The sequence below is a fragment of the Larus michahellis genome, chromosome 14, assembly GCF_964199755.1.
Source record: "Larus michahellis chromosome 14, bLarMic1.1, whole genome shotgun sequence".
NCBI lineage: Eukaryota > Metazoa > Chordata > Aves > Charadriiformes > Laridae > Larus > Larus michahellis.
The window spans coordinates 1,349,259-1,368,775 of record NC_133909.1 but is presented as its reverse complement, the minus strand read 5'-3'; the positions used below and the strand labels follow the sequence as shown (position 1 = coordinate 1,368,775).

General features: G+C 48.4%; 1 protein-coding gene across 4 annotated transcripts in view; it reads right to left on the bottom strand.

Annotated features, from left to right (window-relative positions):
• DNAH9 (dynein axonemal heavy chain 9) overlaps positions 1-19,517 on the bottom strand; it is a 224,800-nt gene that overhangs the window by 88,635 nt on the left and 116,648 nt on the right. For 3 of the 4 annotated variants that reach the window (XM_074607552.1, XM_074607550.1, XM_074607553.1), the window contains exons 52-55: positions 6,635-6,823; positions 5,074-5,309; positions 2,746-2,868; positions 446-650 (exon numbers count right to left, since the gene is read on the bottom strand). In XM_074607552.1, coding sequence (XP_074463653.1) covers positions 446-650; positions 2,746-2,868; positions 5,074-5,309; positions 6,635-6,823 — 753 coding nt within the window. Of the gene's footprint in view, positions 1-445; positions 651-2,745; positions 2,869-5,073; positions 5,310-6,634; positions 6,824-6,914; positions 6,942-19,517 lie in introns of those variants that run through there. The other variant, XM_074607554.1, reaches the window with a different exon arrangement.

The following is a 19,517-nucleotide window of genomic DNA, read 5'->3' as shown; positions in this document are numbered from 1 at the left end:
CCTAAAATCAAGTGAGATTAATCCTACCTCCAAAATTAAATCTGTGAAGTCCAGAAACACCCGATATAATGAGAATCTCAGTTTCCATTTCCAAGAAGAGTAGAAAGAGATTCTTACCCAAATTTTTGGAGAAGAAAACTGACTTAAAATAGCAGTTTAAGTGTTCCCAAAATACCAAGAAAACAGAAGACTGAAGAAAAGGATTCCTCAGTGTTTGTCATTCAAGGGAAATCTTCCGAATTTAGGATGAGCTCAGCAATCTCTGCAACCTTGCACATGAAATGCTAGTTGTTTTAAACTACAATGATGATGACAATGATGATGATGATGATGATAATAATAATAACAATAATTATTATTGTTATTGTTGTTGTTGTTATTATCATTTATTAACATTATTATTATTATTTATACTTGCTCCCAGTGTAAACTGCCAGCTACTGACCTTGAGCTCTTCCAAGTCAGGCCTCTCCATGTTGACCACTGCGGCGAGCAGCTGGTCCTCCAAGCCGTCTCGCGTGACGGTGAAGTTGATGAGGGTGCACTGTGCCTGAAGCTCGGGCTGGAAATGGGGGTTTGCCAGCTTCGTGTGGAGGATGAGACGGAAAGCAGGGTTGAAGTCACACTCCTTGTCCCCGATCTTAATGCACCTGAAATTACAGCAAAAGGACCGTGAGCGCGCAGCTCTTCCAGGACACTTCGCCCAAAGACACACGGTGGTATCAGTCAATGGCATCTACCAGCACAGGACTTTGCACTCTTCACTCAGAAATCACTACTAAACCAAAAAGGATTTAAAATTGGACACACTTGAATCACTTCTGATTTAGGACAAAAACCCCAGACACTTGTCCCCGAATTCTGGACGCTATTTGAGAAGGCTCACCGTTTCCAGCAGCAGGATGGCCAGTTCAACCATGATCCCTCCTTTGCTTTTTACAGAGGCTGGATTCTTCCTAAAGTTGGTGTTACGTGGAGGAAAAGCCTTTCAGCGTTGAGATTTTAATCAGCCACAGCTAACGTTGCCTGGTCTGTTGGCTCCAGATGAGGCCAGCTCTGTGGTCGCACTGGGCTGGAGCAGTGGGCCAGGTCTGGAGAGCGGCTGGCTGCCACTCCGGGGGGGTAACATCGCTTGGGAAAAGCCCGTTTTCCCCTGGTCTGCATTTCTGACATCAAGTCTAGAAACTTACAGGGAGCCCAGGAATCAACACACTCTGAACCCAAGTTTAGCAAAGCCCATGGGAACCAGAGGAAAAGAGAAACTGGAAATGCTTTCAGGGATGCAGATGGACTGTTATGGGAACAGTGGTATTATCCTGGGAACCGGGATACACTTTCCAGTCAAACAGCAGCTCTCCAGGTGTCCTCTTGGCCACCCCGATTGCTTTTACCGCTGTGAGGCCGAGGCAGAGCGCGCTCAGGCAGCACCCAGAGCTCACGGCAGCACCCAGGAATACTGCCGAGAGCCCCGGCTTCAAACAAACCTCCTGGCTCGGGGACTACCAGCACCTGGGGGGGCTGGGCTTGTGTCCTGGAAAACACAAAACCCACGGACTTTTTATTTGATTTATGACTTATTTTCCCTTCCTTAGGAAACGCGTGATCTTACAGGGAATTCTGAGAGCAGAGACGAACAGTCCCAAAAGGGGATGACTGAGTTTTCCACCGCAGGGGGCTCAGGAGTCACCCCACCTCTGCTCTACCCCCATTCCACTTTCAAACATTCCTGTCCCCTTCAGCCGGGAACGTCGTTCCCTCCGAAATGATCCTTCCCCTCCGTCCTGCAGCGGGACCCACAGCCAGGCACCCTTCTCAGGATGTTTGCCCCTGCAAACCTTCCAGGCAGCCTGCTTTTCCCAGCCGTTTACATCATCTTAGCATATTTTAGGCAAGTAAGGAAAGGATCCTCAAGGAACTCGGGGAGGGTGAAAGGCAGAGCTTAACGGGCTTTTTGTTACCTACTGCACAAAGCCGAAAGCAGGACGGCGCGGCGAGGCACGGAGGTCAGCCCACGCCAGGCTCCTGCGAGCGGCCAAGCTGCCGGGGACAGAGACTTTTAAAAGCCCGAACAGCGCGCATTCTTCTAAAGGCCGAGGACCCCACTCTGCGAAAGCCAGCGAAACAACATCAAAAGAGGCCCTGGATCAAGTTCAGCGCTGAGCACAAGGTCTTACTGGTTGCCATTATTTGAGCACACACTAAAAATGTGCTTGTTTTGCTTTACAGACGGAAAGAAGGAAAAAGCAAAGTCCCTTGCTGCCGCTCTCACTGACCTCCTCTCGGCCGGAGGGTGACCAGCAGCTGCCATGAAGAACCTGACCTCATTAAAAACACTTATATATTCTTAATGCTTAAACCTGCAGCTGCATCCCTAAGCCGTGCGCAGTGTTTGCTAAAACCCAAGGTTACTTTTTCATCACAACAGCAATAGCTATTTTGGTAATAACTCTGTGTCAGGATAGCCAATTACAGACACCCAGGTCACTCTACAAATGGAGAATTACAGGCCTCTCTTTTATATGAGGTTTGAATGACACTGTCCAACAAAATGAAAAATCTAGGTTTATTTCAAAGCCATCCCGTGACTGAATTACCTGTGATTGCCTGATTTAAAATGTCCTCGTTTCCGAAGGCGGCATGTTAGTGCTGCTCTATATGAACGCCCGCAATTTGAGGCCAGGAACAGAAAGAACAACAGCGCTGAGAACCCTTTCCCACACACCACTACACCTCCCCGAAGCTCACCTTCCTTTCTTGATCGTTTCTCGTCCCAGTAACGGCCCCAAAACTGGATCCACGGATTCCTCCAGGTTTTCAATCAAAACCAGTTCTCCGGCAGCCAGGGCCCGTTCCATCGTGTCCAAATACCTGTGGGAAACGGAGGGAACGGCATTGGTACCCACCGCAGTGAGGCAGGGTGCGATGCTTTGCAGCGAGGAGGACATGAGGGGGGCAGAGGGGAGCCCCACACTGTGATGGCAGCGACACACACGTGCCAGCAGTTGTGAGAAAGAAAGAGGGGTGAGATGGTGTCAACACATGGTGCAGAAAGCGGCACTGGCAGAGTCTTGGCTGTTCAACAAAGAAAATCAGGTCTCAGATCTCCCAAGGGCAAGCAATAACTGTGTCTTCTTTCCCCAGAAAAGACCATGAGCATCAGGGAACAAACATGGAACAGCTTGGGGTTATTTTTAGCAAATACTTCGTTTGCCCCAGAACCCACTGGTGCAGTTAATCTTGCATAAAAGCAAGGGAGAAGAGCAGGTTTCATCTCCGTTCTGCCCAGGGTTCAGGGTCACGTTTAGGACAGCTTCCTTCCTCACGAGGGAATTGGGCCCCTTTGCCCAGCGCCTAACTGTGGAGCGGGGATGCTCTGCACTGGGATGCTTCGTACCGGGAAGGGCAGGGTCAGGCGCTTCTGCTCTCTCCTTCAGGGCTGCTCTGCCCTTCACACAACTCCTTTGCGGAGAGGAGAGAAGGGCCCTGGGCAGGCAGTGAGGATGATCTCCAGGTGCCATCACACCATCACTGTTGCATGAATCACTTCAACTCATCCCACTGGCTAAAATTTAGGTTCCTCGTCTAAGCTAGAGAGTTTGGGACCTCAAGAGGTGATAGAAAGATCTAAGACAAGAAGTTCAGAGTGACCTCTAGGCCTGAACTTTAAAGGAATATGCTGGCACACTGCAAACCCCAACCTTGACCAGCAGCCCCCATATTTCTGAATCCAGGAATATCTAATACAAAGAAACAGCCAGAAAGAATGACAGCAGCTGGACCCAAAGCTGCTCAAATGTCCCTTACTCGGAAGAAAGAAAGGTGTGGGTTTAAACCTCCTAAAGCAGTTTGAAAGGAAAGAAGCACCATTTCCCAGATGATGAAACGCTCCCTCGTTTGCTGTAATGGGGCAGTGAACGATGCTTTTAGCCAGCAGCCCTGAGACATCACACCAACACACTGAACTCCCCTCCTAGAGCCCCTGCCAGGCTGGGCAGGGGAAAGAGAGATGCTGTGTCTGCACGGAGAGCTGTAATGGCAGCATACGAACGTCACAGGGTCTGTTCCTCTTGTGTCAGCCTGGAGGTCTGGATTTAGGTCCCTGCTCTAGGATCCTTACTTTTCCACAGACTGCTTTGAATATCTGCAAGGCACGGTGACCAGGTTGGCCAGGAAACAGAAATTTGCTCTAATGAAAAACGAGCTCCATTCTCATCCCACACGAGATCAAGTCTAATAAATTCTTGTTATTTCGTATGAGGAAAGCAGAGGAGGCACCAGCAAAACAACCTGGGCAAGCCCAAGACATCTCCAAAACTACACGAATTTGCAAGCACCAAGCCTGGGTCACTCTTGCCTGTTGCCAACGCTTTACTCTGTATTAATAATCTCAGGGCTCACACCCAAGCAGGGATTTGACTCTGGGTCTGCTCCATCCCAGCTGGACTCCTCACTAATGGGTCGAAATAGGTGCAAACTGAGATAGGAGAACACTAGTCTGTCGGCTGCCCGGAGATAAGGGCCAGGAGCGAAGAAGCCTTCCCATAACAGATTTAGGCAGTTCAATGCAGGGGCGCTGCAATGAGAACCTCCGAGCTGTGGCCAGCGTGGGAGCAGAGTTAGCCGGGATGGTTTTCAGGGCATTGGTGACCCTCATGGCAGCTTCACCCTCCGTGCCCAGGCCCTCCCTTCCAACCCAGGCAATTCGGCGATTTTATGATTCTAAGCCCTGCTCCCTCTCCTGGGTGAAACTGAGTCAGGACACGACACACAAGACGAGCCCGATGGAGGATGCCGTAGTCCTACACGTAGCTCAGCCTCCAGCACGCAGCGCTCTCCATCCTCAGTTTCAGAGGAGTTTCTATGGTAACCCAGCCAAGCACTAAACAGACCCTCTATTTAATGAGAAATCTCTATCATTTTGGTAATGAATAAGCAGCTAATGCCCAAATACATCTGAGGGTTTTCCTCAGCATAATTGGCTCAGATGGTTGCAGTTAAATATACGCTGTTCATCAAATACGACAGGCAGATAATCATTAAAAGGTATTATTATGTGATAAGGGTGATGTTTACCCCTTCTGCCCGATTCGGATCACTCGGAGGTCCTCGCCGTACTTTGTTTTGATCCATTTGATACCCTGCAGCTGGGGGTCCACCATGAGGGGCCAGCGCTCACAGTTGGTGAGGATGGTGGCATTTTCGGTAGACATGCGGTCAGCTGGCAGGCCCTCGTTCTGCCAAGCTGCCACATCAGCATCATCCGTCAGCATGGTCAGAGGATCCAGGGATGGAGTTACAGGGATTGGCACCTGGGAGGCAAGGAGAAACGCTTCCTATAGTGTGTTGGCAAAAAGCAGCAAGTGTGACTTGTGACATAGACCAGAGATGAGCAAGGAAAACATTTCAAGAAAAGTTATCTTAATTAAAAACTGATACGTTATATTTATCATTGTTTTCCCATTCGGCAGGACAGTTTGGATCCCCTGTTAAGTGTTTCCCAATCCTCTTGTGAATGAACACAAATTATGCGAGCATCCCAAGGATTTTTGCCTGCAGAGCACTAAGCACCGGCAACGGCCGCAGCCCAACCGAGCGGGTTCAGCTCTCGCTCTGCCGTGTACGCACTCTCAGAGACGACAGCTTGGCAGAATATAATTAACACCCTCGTAAGCCTGCTGTTGTGTTGCAAAACAGCATTAGCAGTTCCAGAAACATTTCTCTGACATGGGAGGCCATTTCTGGGTGTGACAACCTGAAAGCAGTCTGTGCCAGTTATCTGAACAAAATGGGTCTTTAATCTTCCATTAGAAACCCAGGTACTTCCTTGAAATTTCTACACGCAGAGTCAGGCCATTTTTGGAACAACATTGCCTTTCTTAACTAAATTTTTGGCTTAGTATTAAGAAATATGGAATGATATTTTTTTTTTTCCTCTCTCATCCTAAGGAACTCGCTGATTTTCTCAGCATTTCGATTTGGGCACCACTGCCCAGTTGTGACCTTATTTAAAAGCTTCTTGGCATTTCACCGGGATTTATAATGTCCAGTGACTGTACTGAGGTGTAAAAGCTGAGTCCTGCAGGAGATCAAGCACTTGCATTTACTGATGCATGAGAGGACCTGGTAAAAATTAGTGAAATATTAAACAAGTTTGAAGTACGACAGTCTCCATCTGGTCCAAACAGCAAGACATGGTTGAAACCAGCTGAGAGGCACGGCCAGCATGAGCAGACCTTGTGTCCAGCATGAAGAACCATCTGGAGTTTTTCCAAGCCTACTAGCGAGCTGGCAGGGAGCTCTGCCTCCTCCGAGCAACCTCTTCTCTGTAATACCCACCTCCTTCTAGGCCATCCCTGACTCCTGTTTAAAGCTCCACAGCATTGGCACTGGGCTCCATGCTCGGGTTGCTGCATTGGGGATTTTCCTCTGTACGTGGAAGAATCGGGTCACTTGCACGGAGCAAGGACACCACAACATCTTCCCCAGAGAGGGGTCAATCAAGGGTGGCTACGTCCTGCTCCTCAATCCAACTCGATGGGGACACCCTTCATTTGGGGACATGCCCTCTGGATATCAGAATTTACGGCCATCTTAATTCCAGTAACAATGGCTTTTCAGAGAAATCAGGGCTTACTTTTAGCTGGTGCAAATATGGCTTCCAGATTCCATCCAGGAGGTCTTGACGGTATTTCTTGGTGAAGTAGCCCAGGTAGGAGACGAAGGCTGTAATCAGCAAGACATCGCCACACAAGGTGCTCTGTTGCTGTTTGAAGTCCTTCACAGCTTCCACCCATCTCACATTCTCAGAGGCGAGTCCCCCAACCTGAAATTCCCAAATCACATCGATCATTACAGCGGTTCTTGAAGCAGTATCTCAGGATCTGGCCACGTCCATACCTTGTCCCTGAACTCACTTGCCATTTTCTAAAGTTTAAAACCTGTGGAGGGGAAACAGTCGATGGTTACTTTGAGAACTCTCATCCCGTTCAGTGAAAGACTGGTCCTGCAGCCGAATCCCAGCTGCCTGCTCCACAACTCCTCCAAAATCATCAAGGGCGGATCCATCACTTCCCCCGCAAGAATTCACATAAAGATATCTGCATAAGGGTTTCCGAGGCAGCCCATCAGACCTTAATTGCCTTAACGCCACAGATTGACACCTCGTTACACCCTCTCTCACACAGAGCACTCCTCTCCAACAGCCACAACAGACAGCTAATTCGCAGGATTTATTATTACCCCCGGTGGGTAGATGGGATTTTGATCCCAATCCCCTTGCGTCCACATTTTTCTTTCCCTTCAGGCTCTGTCCAGAAAACACTTCCTTGTGGACATTTTTCATGAGCATCCAACGCCCCAACAATCAAACTGGGGAGTTACCAGCTTTGAAGAGGGAACAGCATCTCCTTATAAAATACCTCCACGTGCACAGACAACTTCTTTGACCACTGGTGGTTTTTAGGGTAGCACTGGTCCCTCATTCCTGAAGTCTTGTGATTATAAGAGATATCCTGACCTCGCCCACCCCCCCTTTTTTTTTAAAAGGAGAAAACTTTAGCTCTATTAACCACGAAACACCGCTTGGGAGTATGAATGGAATGCATCCTTCAGGTTCACAAGCCAGAAAAACCCAAACCAGTTTTAAGTTGGCTCCATGGATTTGACACCGAGAATGCCAAAGTTTATGTCAAATTCACAATCACTCTCCTGTTGTTAAGGTGCTCCGGAAACACCCACGTAACGTACAGATCCCTCTACTCACGGGCTTCTCTTACAAGGGCCAACAAGCACTTTCTATTTTTCTTCTTCAGTCGTCCACATGAGCTTAGGGTTATTTCTCATTTTCTAATTTTATTAAAAATTCCTCTATATTCTTCTCTTTTGCAAACCTCCCCAAATAAGGGGTACTGCAAATGTGACTAATACGACACGGACTCCTTCTTCCAGGTCACTGTTAAATAGGACCAGCTCTAACACAAGTCCCTGTGATAACCCTTATGAACCCCTTGAATAACTCCTTCCTCTAAACTGGGTTATTTTGCCATCTTAAACTGATAGGCAGAACGCAGGTCCTCAGGATGGGAAGGCACCACCTGCAGATCCTCACCGAATTCCCCTGTCACACATTCCAACTTGACCAAGTCTTATTTCTAAGCAGAATCTTGCCACCTTCTGAGGGTTAGGAGCCACCTTCTGGTTTCCAACACAAATTTACTCCTGCCCAGTTTATGCCTTCAGTTCTCACGCAGACACTGTCCTCCAGCTCAAACAGCTCTCCTTCCACCCACATAGGTACCTCCAGATGCTTTGATAAACAGCCAGTGGTTTCTAGGGAATGCGCTCTGCTTGGCCGAGCAAAAGAAGTCACTGCAGTTCCCCTCTGAAATACACAACCCCAGGAACGGCTCTGCTGGGCCAGACCCAAGGCCCACCTCCTTCCGCATCTTGTCTGCTGACGGCAGCCCTTAGCGGCTGACTTGGGAAGACTACACAAAAAAGCACCTAGTGATACTTCCTCACATTACCCCCCAGCCTCCCACCACTGGGGGTTTAAGGACCTTCTCAAACAGAGCTTATATCTTTATGCTTAATAGCCACTGATGTTTTTTTCCTTCACGACCGCGTCTAAGCTGCCATGGATATCAACCAACTTTTTGGCATCTACAGCATCCTGTGGCCAGGAGATACATAGTTTAGCTATGCTTTCAGTAAAAAGTAAATCCTTTTACGTGCTGCCTGACCTTTTCAATTGCTAAAACCTGTTGGCACAGTGGAAAAAGAGCAAACAATCACACTCACGTCACCTTCCCCATCCCACCCGTGATTTCAAGCCCTTGATACCCCCTCTGCTGTCTCCTTTTGAGGCTGAAGAGCTTTAGACTATTCAACAGTGCCTCACACAGAAGCAGCCTTTTGATTGTCCTTGCAATCTTTATCTTTTCTGAATGATGTAATCTTTATTATCCGGTTTCTTTTTATTGTTACCTTCTCTGCACCATTTCCCATTCTACCACGTCCTTTGAGGTGCAGCAGAGGGGGCGGAGGTACAGCTGCACATTCAAGATTTATTTAGAATGTATTTATATAGTGAGATTGTGATTTTTCTCTGGTTTGCTCTCTCTTCTTTTCCTAATAAACCCTAACACTCAATTTCGGCTTGGGTTTTTGGTTTGTTGAGGGGGTTTTTTGGCCTCTGGGAGCACAGAGCTCACATACTCACAGAACTCTTAACTCCATCATTTCATTCCTGAATGATAATAACTGGCTCAGCATCGCTTACAGGGCATGTAAAATAAAACCTATTTTTTCCAGTATGCATTACTTTGCATTTATCTACCTGGCATTTCATACCTCCATTACTTGGCACCATTTTTACAGTTCTTTACAGACAACCTCCATCATTATTGCCTTCAAATTATCGAGAAACTGTGACCTGCTTACACACCATCTCAGGTCCTTTATGATTATTCTGATGAACAAAAGAACTAATGGCCACCTGCAATAATACCTCTGACTGCCTTTCTGCCTTGAGAAATCAGTGAAAACCGCATTCTGGGCAGTCTGACTCCCTCCAGGAGCAGAAAGAGAGGCCGCTGGTTTTCTTTGCCCCATTCAGTCTCAGAGCCGTCCCTAAACCTGTTCCAGCTGAGTTACTTGTTCCTGAACATGAACCGCCATCGGAAGGTTTCCCCAGGGCCTTTTGCTGATCTCGGCACGTGCCGATATCCCGTAGCCTCACTAGCCAGCCTGCTCTTGACACGCTTAGGACCACATCTGCCTTTCTTAGGGCTGCACCACGTGCAGGGCAAAGCCTGAACAAATAGATTCCACGGCTCCTCACCGGCTGCTGGCAACGTGCTCCTGGTTTAGAGACAAACCATCTGCTATCAATCCGCAGTTACACATCTGCGTCCTGTATCACTGAATTTCAACTCATCCTTATAGTGCCCATATCCAGACCATCCACTTATTTCAACCACAGTCACGCTTCCTCTTCAGTTGTGGGAATTCCCATTTTTATGTTCTCAGTCTTACAAGTCTGTCTTATCACGTATACCCAGATCCATTAAAGAGGAGGGGTCAGGCAGCGTGAGATCATAGAATCATAGAATCATGTACCTGCCCTCTCCCTCCTCTGTTCTGGACATCTGCTGGAGTCCAGCTGAAGCTGGACAGAACCTGCTCTCAGCCCACGTATCGGCTCTTCCGTAATCCTACTTGTTGAAAAAGAAGCAAGGCACTACTTTGAAGTTACCGGTTATTTTTAAGGATCATACCTAAATTATCCTTAATGTCAACTGCAGTAACAGTGCATAGAAGTCCAATTCCTCCATCTTTCCCTTGTACCTTTTATAGATGAACTACCTACAGGTCTTTCCTCCTTAAGGTCAATTCTCATACTGCTCCCATAGCCTCTAAGACCAAGAAGTCTTTATTCATCTGATTTTCCTAATACTTGTAGAATCTCTACATACTCCTAATTAATTTCTTGGGGCGATTTTTTTTTTATCCATTAGGTCCTGGGGGTCTTTCCTTCTCCTTTGCTTGGGTCACACACTACTGCCAGTTTTAGTATCTTAAAGAAATCCCAGGTGTCTTCCACCTCGGATCCTGGAAGTCATTGGAATTCTTTTTATTTAGCAAGTAGCAAATTAAAAGCCATCTCAGTTGATTACCTTTAGCTCTTTAATAATGAGAGATAGTGACCAATCATTCCCTATTCACCTTCTGCGTATTATTAATGATTTTATAGGCTTCTGTCACATCTATCCCTACACCACCGCTTTTCAAAAATGAAAAGTCTTCATCTATTTTCTCTCTTCCCATATGGAAGCTGTTGCATACGTCTCTGTACCTCTTCTAGGTTGTGTAGGGCCTTCTCAGACGGAGTAACCCGACGACGTTCAGCATGCAAGATGTAGGCACCCCATAGATCTGGACTGATACAATGATTGTTTAACTTCTGCTTCCTGACTTTTTTTCCTACCCATTCTCAATATTCAATTTGCCTTTCTTCCTCCAGCCGAGTACTACGCTGCTCGTTCTGAGAACTCTCTGCAACGACTCCAAGAGCTCTTCTGTGAGTGATAATAGTGCAATTAAGACCTATCAATGTAAATGCATGATTACAGTTCGTTTTCCCTGCATGCATTATTTTGCATTTGTCATCACTAAATTTCATCTGCTACATTACATTAGCACATATCCACTGACAAACACCACTCATCAGCCATCCTCCCTTCTCTGGTGCACAGATCCCTAGATGTTCCCTGGTCCCTGTCCCTTGGATCCTGAAGCATCTTCCCCAGGTCGTCTAAAGCTCATGAGATGCCAAAATAAAATTAAGGCACTGTAAAAGTTCATCTTCACTGCCCTGGTTCATTTGTCAACCCAAATGTAAGGGACGGACTGTAAATTCCCTGCTGAGGGGCAGGAGGCCCTCCAAGCCTTCAATGGAACGCCTCAAACACTTGCAAGGAAATAAATAATGCAGGCCTGGCCTTCAAAGAACTGATAAGGCTCACGCTTCTGGCGCCTGAAAGTGTGGGAGAACTGTCTTGTGAAGACAGGATAGTTCTGCCACTCGTGTGGCGAGCTTGCTAGTTCTCAGTTCTCAAGGCCATTGTGTCCGATGAGTGACCTTTGCTTCATTATCCGTGACATGCATATGAAAGCGCACACCCTGCATATGCTAATGAAGATTATAGAGACCATGCTAAACATGTATGACTATGGCACTCGTCTCTCCACCCCAATCATGGTACACATCACCTGGGAGAAGGGAGAAACCTGAGACGAGGCTGTCCTGGGCAAGGGGGGTGGACCCTGCTGATTCAGCAAACATAAAAGGGGAAAATAAGTGCCCCTGGGGGGGAACAAAGAAGAAACAATACAAGAAGATAGTGCCTGGGAAAATTCTTCCCAAGAAAGAAGATTATGCCTGGGAAGATTCCCTGAAAAAGATGCTGGAACCAGGACCGGTGATCCCTTTATCTCTGTCTTTTTCTCCGTCTTCTCCTTTCTCTATCCCTCAGTTTCTCTCTTCTCTTAGAATTGTTAAGTAACAGAGTTGTTAAGTAACAACCTTAAGTACGACCTTAAGCACCGCTTGCCATAAGTTGTCCTATCCCTGTTGTTCAGTGACACAATGCACACCTCGTTTGCCATCATTTGCTATACACCTAACCAATTATCGTGGACTTGTTAAGACCTATGCTAACCATTTTGGGAAGCTAATAAATGTTTGTATATGGACCTTGAGACTTATCTCACCTTAGTCTGCGCTGTTGAGAATTTATGAATCTGAAGTCACTTACCCCCACGCTTTCCTGGGAGTGGGACGTGACAGCAAAGCAACACGATCTGTGTTCAGTTAGGTGTATTCTTCGTACAACCTCAAACGTGTTTATTTCAAAGTCTGGGAACTTATTTCTGCCCACGGCCACACACAGGTGACACATCTTGGACATCAAATAAATTGCACATCAGGAAGGACCGTCGGGATCTATTCCTAGATCAAAGCCAGAGATGGCACAGAAGACGGTGTGCATTGCACAGCAGTACGTTGGGATGTGGGTTGCTCCTTGCATACACTACAAAAGTGATCCGTTTTTGACAGCAGTAGGAGCAAGCCGGGTACTTTCTAACCAGGCCTTTAAGAACAGCCAGTGGCACTGGCACTGACGGAACCTGTTCTTGTCTGCATTTACAGCTGAGGGTGTTGGGTGCTCCCTTGGGCTAGGAGGGGGAGCAGCTCCTCTGCCCTGCAGCCATCCAGAACACGGAGTGCATCAAGGAACCCAAGGGAATCTCAACTCAAGTTCTTCCCAGGCCATGGGGTGGGGAGGAGACGTGACCGACACGGCCTGTGACGCAGTGCCCCTGCTCCTCCAGCATTTCTCTCCATGGTAAGATTTCACCTCTAAATCAAAACTCCTTGAAGTGAATAGATTCTCCTCCTCTCCCAACAAGTCGCATTGAACTCTGATAATTTCCACCAGGAGAAACAACCCTGGCCTTGCCCAGTCTTTTAAATCATCCCTGATCCTAATCATACAATTCTTCCACTGTTTTCCATACGATCCACAGGAAGCAGTGTCCCCTGGTAACCATGGATGGCCGGGTGCTACAGCACCCTGGCGGCATGAGAAGCCATAATTACCTTTCTCCCTCTGCAACTGGGCTGGCAGGAGCCAGCCACGTTCTCCCCCATTAAAGCTCCAAACAGGATCCCCAGGGGCGTTCATTCAGGGATTTCAGTTCCTTGAGCCGACAGCCTGTGCTCATCTCCATGTGAAATGAGAGAGAGAGTTGCTGGATTTAGTGTGGACGACTTTGCCCATCAGTGGCTAACGGTGCCTGCAGGCCCCGAGGCTGACTCAACCCCAGGACGGCACACGCCTGCAGTTGTCTGTGCAACACGTTTTTGCCTGCGTTGCAAAAAGTTCCATCCGAGTGGGAAGTGGGACCCCTCTGTGGCAGCAAGAGCTGAAAAACTACCAGCCAACTGACCACCGCCCCGAGGCTCAGGCTGGAAAGCTGAAGGGGACAGTCCCTCCATCGACACTCCGGTCCCATGACAACAGCCATGAAGGGTCTCTGCGGGCAGCACTGCCCAGGTGGCTCAGGCACTGCTAAGGGGGCTCCTATGACTTTCCATCTTTTCCAGTGTTTTTCTGGCACAGTTGGGTAGGGTTAAGAGGGCTGGGAGGCAGGGAGCAGCAGCAAGATAATTTATGAGCCTATTTACAGCATCAGGAGAGCTCCACGCATCACTCAAATCTCTTTCCCAATCTTTGCATTTGGAGATGTGGCAGCAGCAGACACTGAACGGGACAGATATCTGGTTTGCTTCCCTTGTTTGCTGGTTTGCTGTTGCACTCTTTTTTAGACTGTACGGTGTTTGGAGCCACAGGAGACTCTCAACAGAGTTTTGCGTTTTTGTGTGTATGTGTATATCCATCTCTTAACAAGCCATAGACAAAACTGGAATGCAAACGCTCCCACTCCATCCTTCTTTGCTTTAGAGAAGCCCAGGGTTGACACTGGCTTCCCCAAGCTCTCAGCATCTTATCTGTTATGAACACTTGTGACTGACAGACTGAAAAATTTTCCCAGTGCAAGGGAGGCAGATGATCTTTCCCAGCTAGAGATCAATAAAAAACAAGCCTCTTTTTTCTAGCGGCATCCAGGGCACTGCCCAGCACCCATCTTCCTCACCACTGCAAAGACTGTGCCAGTCACACGATGCTGCAGTTTTATGTGCTCCCAGAAGCTGGAAGAGAGATTTGCTTCCACCTGGCTCTGCTTTTTCTGTAATGACGAAAGGAAAGGGTGTTTCAGGGCGTCCTGGCAGCCGCCAGTGGGTAGAAGATGACAACATTGGCAGAGTATGGAGAAAACAATGTTTAACCTGTCTCATCTCTGCACATCGACAGGAGCAGCTTGGGGAAGCTCTCCATGCCTTCAAACACAGAGCAAAACCGCTTCCAGCCTCCCTGGGTATTGCCTCATGAGCACAGAAGGACGTGACTACCGTGGTCCCTGCTATGGCAATGCACTGTACTTGAGCAGGCGTCCGAACTCAACCTAAGTGAATCATAGAATCATAGGGTTGGCAGGGACCTCTGGAGATCACCCAGTCCAACCCCCTGCCAGAGCAGGGTCACCCAGAGCAGGTGGCACAGGAACGCCTCCAGGCGGGTTTGGGATGTCTCCAGAGACGGAGACTCCACCACCTCTCGGGGCAGCCTGTGCCAGGGCTCTGCCACCCTCACAGCAAAGAAGTTCCTCCTCATGTTGAGGTGGAACTCCCTATGGTCAAGTTTGTGCCCATTACCCCTTGTCCTGTCCCTGGGCACCACTGAAAAGTGAAAATGGCTTATAAACCTCAGCTAGGACTGGAAGGGCTGAAATCCTATTCCAAGTAGAAAGACTAAACCCTAGTAATGTCCTTTATCTGCCCCCAAAAATCCAAGCACCCTCCTCCACCAAGTTCTCTGGATGCCCAGGTCAGGCTGCTCACTAACCCACCCACCTTTTCCCTTTCACCAGCTTCAGTGAGAGACCTGAAACCCATTCACTGAAACATTCACATTTTAAGTTTATATAAGAGACTGAAATAACTTCAGGAGTGGCCAGTGTTACCCACTGGTGACGGGGCAGAGCCGCGCATGGTTTCTCCCATTCACACCTCACCAAATAAGAGTGGGGTGGGAAAAGCAGTTTGTGCATAACCACTTCCTAATTGCTTTAATGGTTTCAAGATTTCACAGCTTGCTGCTGTGGTTCTTCTCAAGCCTGGACAGGGAAAGGCTTCTTTCCAAAACTGGTCTCCGGTGCCTCCAAAGCATTTCATAGAATCACAGAATTGCCTAGGTTGGAAGGGACCTTTCAGATCATCGAGTCCAATCATCAACGTAACTCTGACAAAACCATCACTGAACCACATCTCTAAGCACTATGTCTACCTGTCTTTTAAATCCCTCCAGGGATGGTGATTCCACCACTTCCCTGGGCAGCCTGTTCCAGTGCTTGACAACCCTTTCAGTGAAGAAATCTTTCCTAATATCCATCTAAACCTCCCCTGGTGCAACTTGAGGTCGTTTCCTCTTGTCCCATCGCCTGTTCCTTGGGAGAAGAGACAGACCCCCCTGGCTGCCCCCTCCTTTCAGGGAGCTGCAGAGAGCGAGAAGGTCTCCCCTCAGCCTCCTCTTCTCCAGGCTGAACACCCCCAGCTCCCTCAGCCGCTCCTCACCAGACTTGTGCTCCAGACCCCTCACCAGCTCTGTTGCCCTTCTCTGGACACGCTCCAGCCCCTCAGTGTCTTTTTTGTGGTGAGAGGCCCAAAACTGGGCACAGCCCTCAAGGTGGGGCCTCACCAGTGCCCAGTTCAGGGGGATGATCACTGCCCCAGTCCTGCTGGCCACACTATTGCTGATACAGGCCAGGATGCTGTTGGCCTTCTTGGCCACCTGGGCACACAGCTGGCACATATTCAGCTGCTGCCAACCAACACCCCCACGTCCTTTTCTGCCGGGCAGCTTTCGAGCCACTCCGCCCCAATCCTGTAGCGCTCATGGGGTTGCTGTGACCCAAGTGCAGGACGCGGCACTTGGCCTTGTTGAACCTCATACCATTGGCCTCGGCCCATCGGGTCCAGCCTGTCCAGATGCCTCTGCAGAGCCACCCTACCCTCCAGCAGATAGACACTCCTGCCCAGCTTGGTGTCACCTGCAAACTGACCGAGGGTGCGCTCGACCCCCTCTTCCAGATCATTGATAAGATGTTAAACAGGACCGTCCCCGATACTGAGCCCTGGGGAACACCACCCGTGACCGGCCGCCAACTGGATTTACCTCCACTCCCCACCACTCCCTGGGCCCGGCCTCCAGCCAGGCCTCTCCAGAGGAAAGAAACAGGGAGGCCTTGGAGCCAAGGCAGCTAAACTGCTATGCCAAGTAAATTATCAAGACCGTGCCTGAACAATGACAAAGACGATGAGGTATTTAACAGTTAGGGATATCATCCAGCACCAGCAAAGGACACGACCAAGCACTGCTCTCAATAGGTGCTGACCCTGCGAGCAGTCCCAGTTCACGAGAAAGGAAAAGAACACACCTACGAGCAAATGGATTCCTGTTGCTTCACTGAGATTACACCGTCCGTGACACAGACTCGGCACTCTGGGCGCAGGGACGATGCGCGCATCGCCGCAAAAAACACAACTGCAACCAAAGAAACTGTTCCTAAAACTTGACTCCTATGTCTTACCTTGATTTCAGAATCAAAATACTTTCTTTTAAAGGAAATTATTAAACTTAAAAAATCATCTAGGAACATACATCACAAAGGACAATCTATCTTGTTAAAATATTTGCTCGCTTTGTTTTACAAGGACAATTTTGTTAATACAGCTAACCCCCGAAAAAAAAAAAAAAACCAAACAAAAATTCTGTAATTTTTCCTTATCAGAATATCACAGTTGTACCTGAATGAAGACTCACGTTTTAAGCCAAGAATTCACATGCTAAGCACGCACCTTTAAGAAATCATGTTCCGTTTGTTGTAGCGGTACTAATCGAGGTGAGATTAAGCTGTATTTGGTGTAATGTATACACTTACACACACATGTATTTGTATGAAAAGACCTGAAACCATCATTTCTGTGTTTTGCTTTCATGAAATGTATTCTTCTTGCATTTTGGGGTTACTGACCACTACGTGAGCCACAATCTCCCTCCACATCACATCTGAAACAGGATTTTGTCAGGCTGGGGAAAGACACAGGCAAAGACACAGGCAAATACTCATCCTGCAAAATCTCCGCAGAAACGTCAACCAGCTCTTTCAAATGAAAGAGTGACTTCCCTGTCTTAATTAAAGGTTTTGGAAGCATTCAGTGAGATTTGACCTGAAGAACTTGAAAGCATAAAACTCCTTCAGCGGTCGCATAGAAGAGAATTAAATAGGTATAGCACGGGACTTATCTGCTGTTTGTCTCTGACCCCTGATATCTGAGCGTATCGCGCTCCTGACTGCATTTGCCTGCAAAGCAGCCGCCTGCGCTGCACTCCTGCTTCCAAAGGAGACACGCAGAGATTAAAGAGCAAAGATTTTTTTTCGAAGTTTCCCAGTACCAAAGCACACGGCACGTGAACCGCGCAGCTCTCAGGAGCACTTCAATGCCCCACTAAACGCCACCTTTTTGGTGTCCCCATGAAAACTCACCGCAATCTAACCAGCTCTGAAAATCCAGGCTAAAGCAATTTGCTGAAGGTCACCTAAGAAGGCTTGAGAGTATGAAATGCAGAATTGAGCACAACTCCCCATGTCCAAAGGAAAAAGCTTAACCATTGGGCTATCTTTTGATCTTTATCAAAAGGATAGATACAAATAGAGACTTTACACACAAATCACAGCCCGACACAGCCAGGAGCTGGTAAAACAAGCAGAGAAACCTGCACCCAGCATCACTTCTAGAAACACCTTTGTGTTCTGCCCTAGCTGCCGCCAGCCTCACCAGCAGAAGCAGAGACAGACTGAGACCAACTTCCACCCCGGAATACGTGCAGCCGGGTGGGACACTCTTGGAGACACAGGGACAGCCTCTTGGAAAATCGAGAGAGGTTTGAACACCATGTCCCCGCTGCTCCTGGGAGGAAGGGCAGCACAGCAGCCTTTCTCTCAGTGCTGCTGCAGAATTCGGCTGTGCGGCCGTAGAGAAGGGGCCATGCCTTCCAGGGAGTTTTGCCAGGTCTCAGGCAGGAGCCGTGGGCCGAGCTGCAACACGCCCCCCGCCAAACCAGGGCATGGTGGGCACTTTACAGGCCAAGAGCTGCGGCAGAGGCCGTGCGGGAGTGCATGGCCGACATCTGCGCCCAGGGAGAAGAGGAGGCTGAGGGGAGACCTTCTCGCTCTCTACAACTCCCTGAAAGGAGGGTGTAGGGAGATCAGTCTTTTCTCCCACGTAACAAGCAATAGGACAAGAGGAAATGGCCCTGGTTGCACCAGGGGAGGTTTAGATGGATATTAGGAGAAATTTATTCATGGAAAGGGTTGTCAAGCATTGGAACAGGCTGCCCAGGGAAGTGGTGGAGTCAGCATTCCTGGAGGGATTTAGATGTGGTGCTGAGGGACATGGTTTAGTGGTAACTTGGCAGTGTTAGGTTGATGGTTGGACTCAGTGACCTGAAAGGTCCCTTTCAACCTAGGCGATTCTATGATTCTAAGTCTGTGCCTCTACTTGCACCTTCCTTGCAGCTCTAGCGAGTCAGATGTCTCAAAAGAATAAAAAAATTGGAGCTCTCCACCAAGACGACATCAGTGCTGCCTTTGCGTGCTTAGCGGGTGAGCTTGACTCAGCAGAGCTGCTGCTAGAACCAGCTCCAACCCCAGCGCCTACCAGGGCAGGGCTCCAGCCCGGGATGGTCCCCTGCAGCCCTGCTTCCTCACCGGGAGGAGGAAACGACTCCCTCCAAGCCACCAGCCGGTGCAGAAGCCAAAATACAAAGTGTTAAGGGCAATGGCAGCCCTGGATGCGAGCTGGGGCTCCAGCTGACAGGACAGTGTGAACAGAAACCATTATCTCCCCGTCTCTTATATGTGAAGCTGTGACAAGCGCATTGCCCCCACAGAGGAGCAGGAGGCTGCATATTTTGAAGATACAGCAGACTGCGATGCATACCGATGGACTGATAATGGGGACACGCGCTGCTTTTTTAGAGCTTTTCACTCTTTACTTTTTGTCATTTCAAAACCTGCAAAGCTACTGGCATATTCCCACCGTTGTTTTTATGATACGATTTTTGAGTCACATAGTTTTAGCCCATCAGTATTTGATCACGCATTTAAATAACAAAAAGGAGACGAGAGCTGTGAAAAGAGTATAGTCAGTCTCCTTAAATACGAGCAGCACCTACCCTGGTGTATGAAAACAGCCAGTGCAAAATCATTTTCATTGCGGAAACTTGCTGCAGTGCAGGAAATGTATTCCAAAAAAAATGAGCGGATGTAAC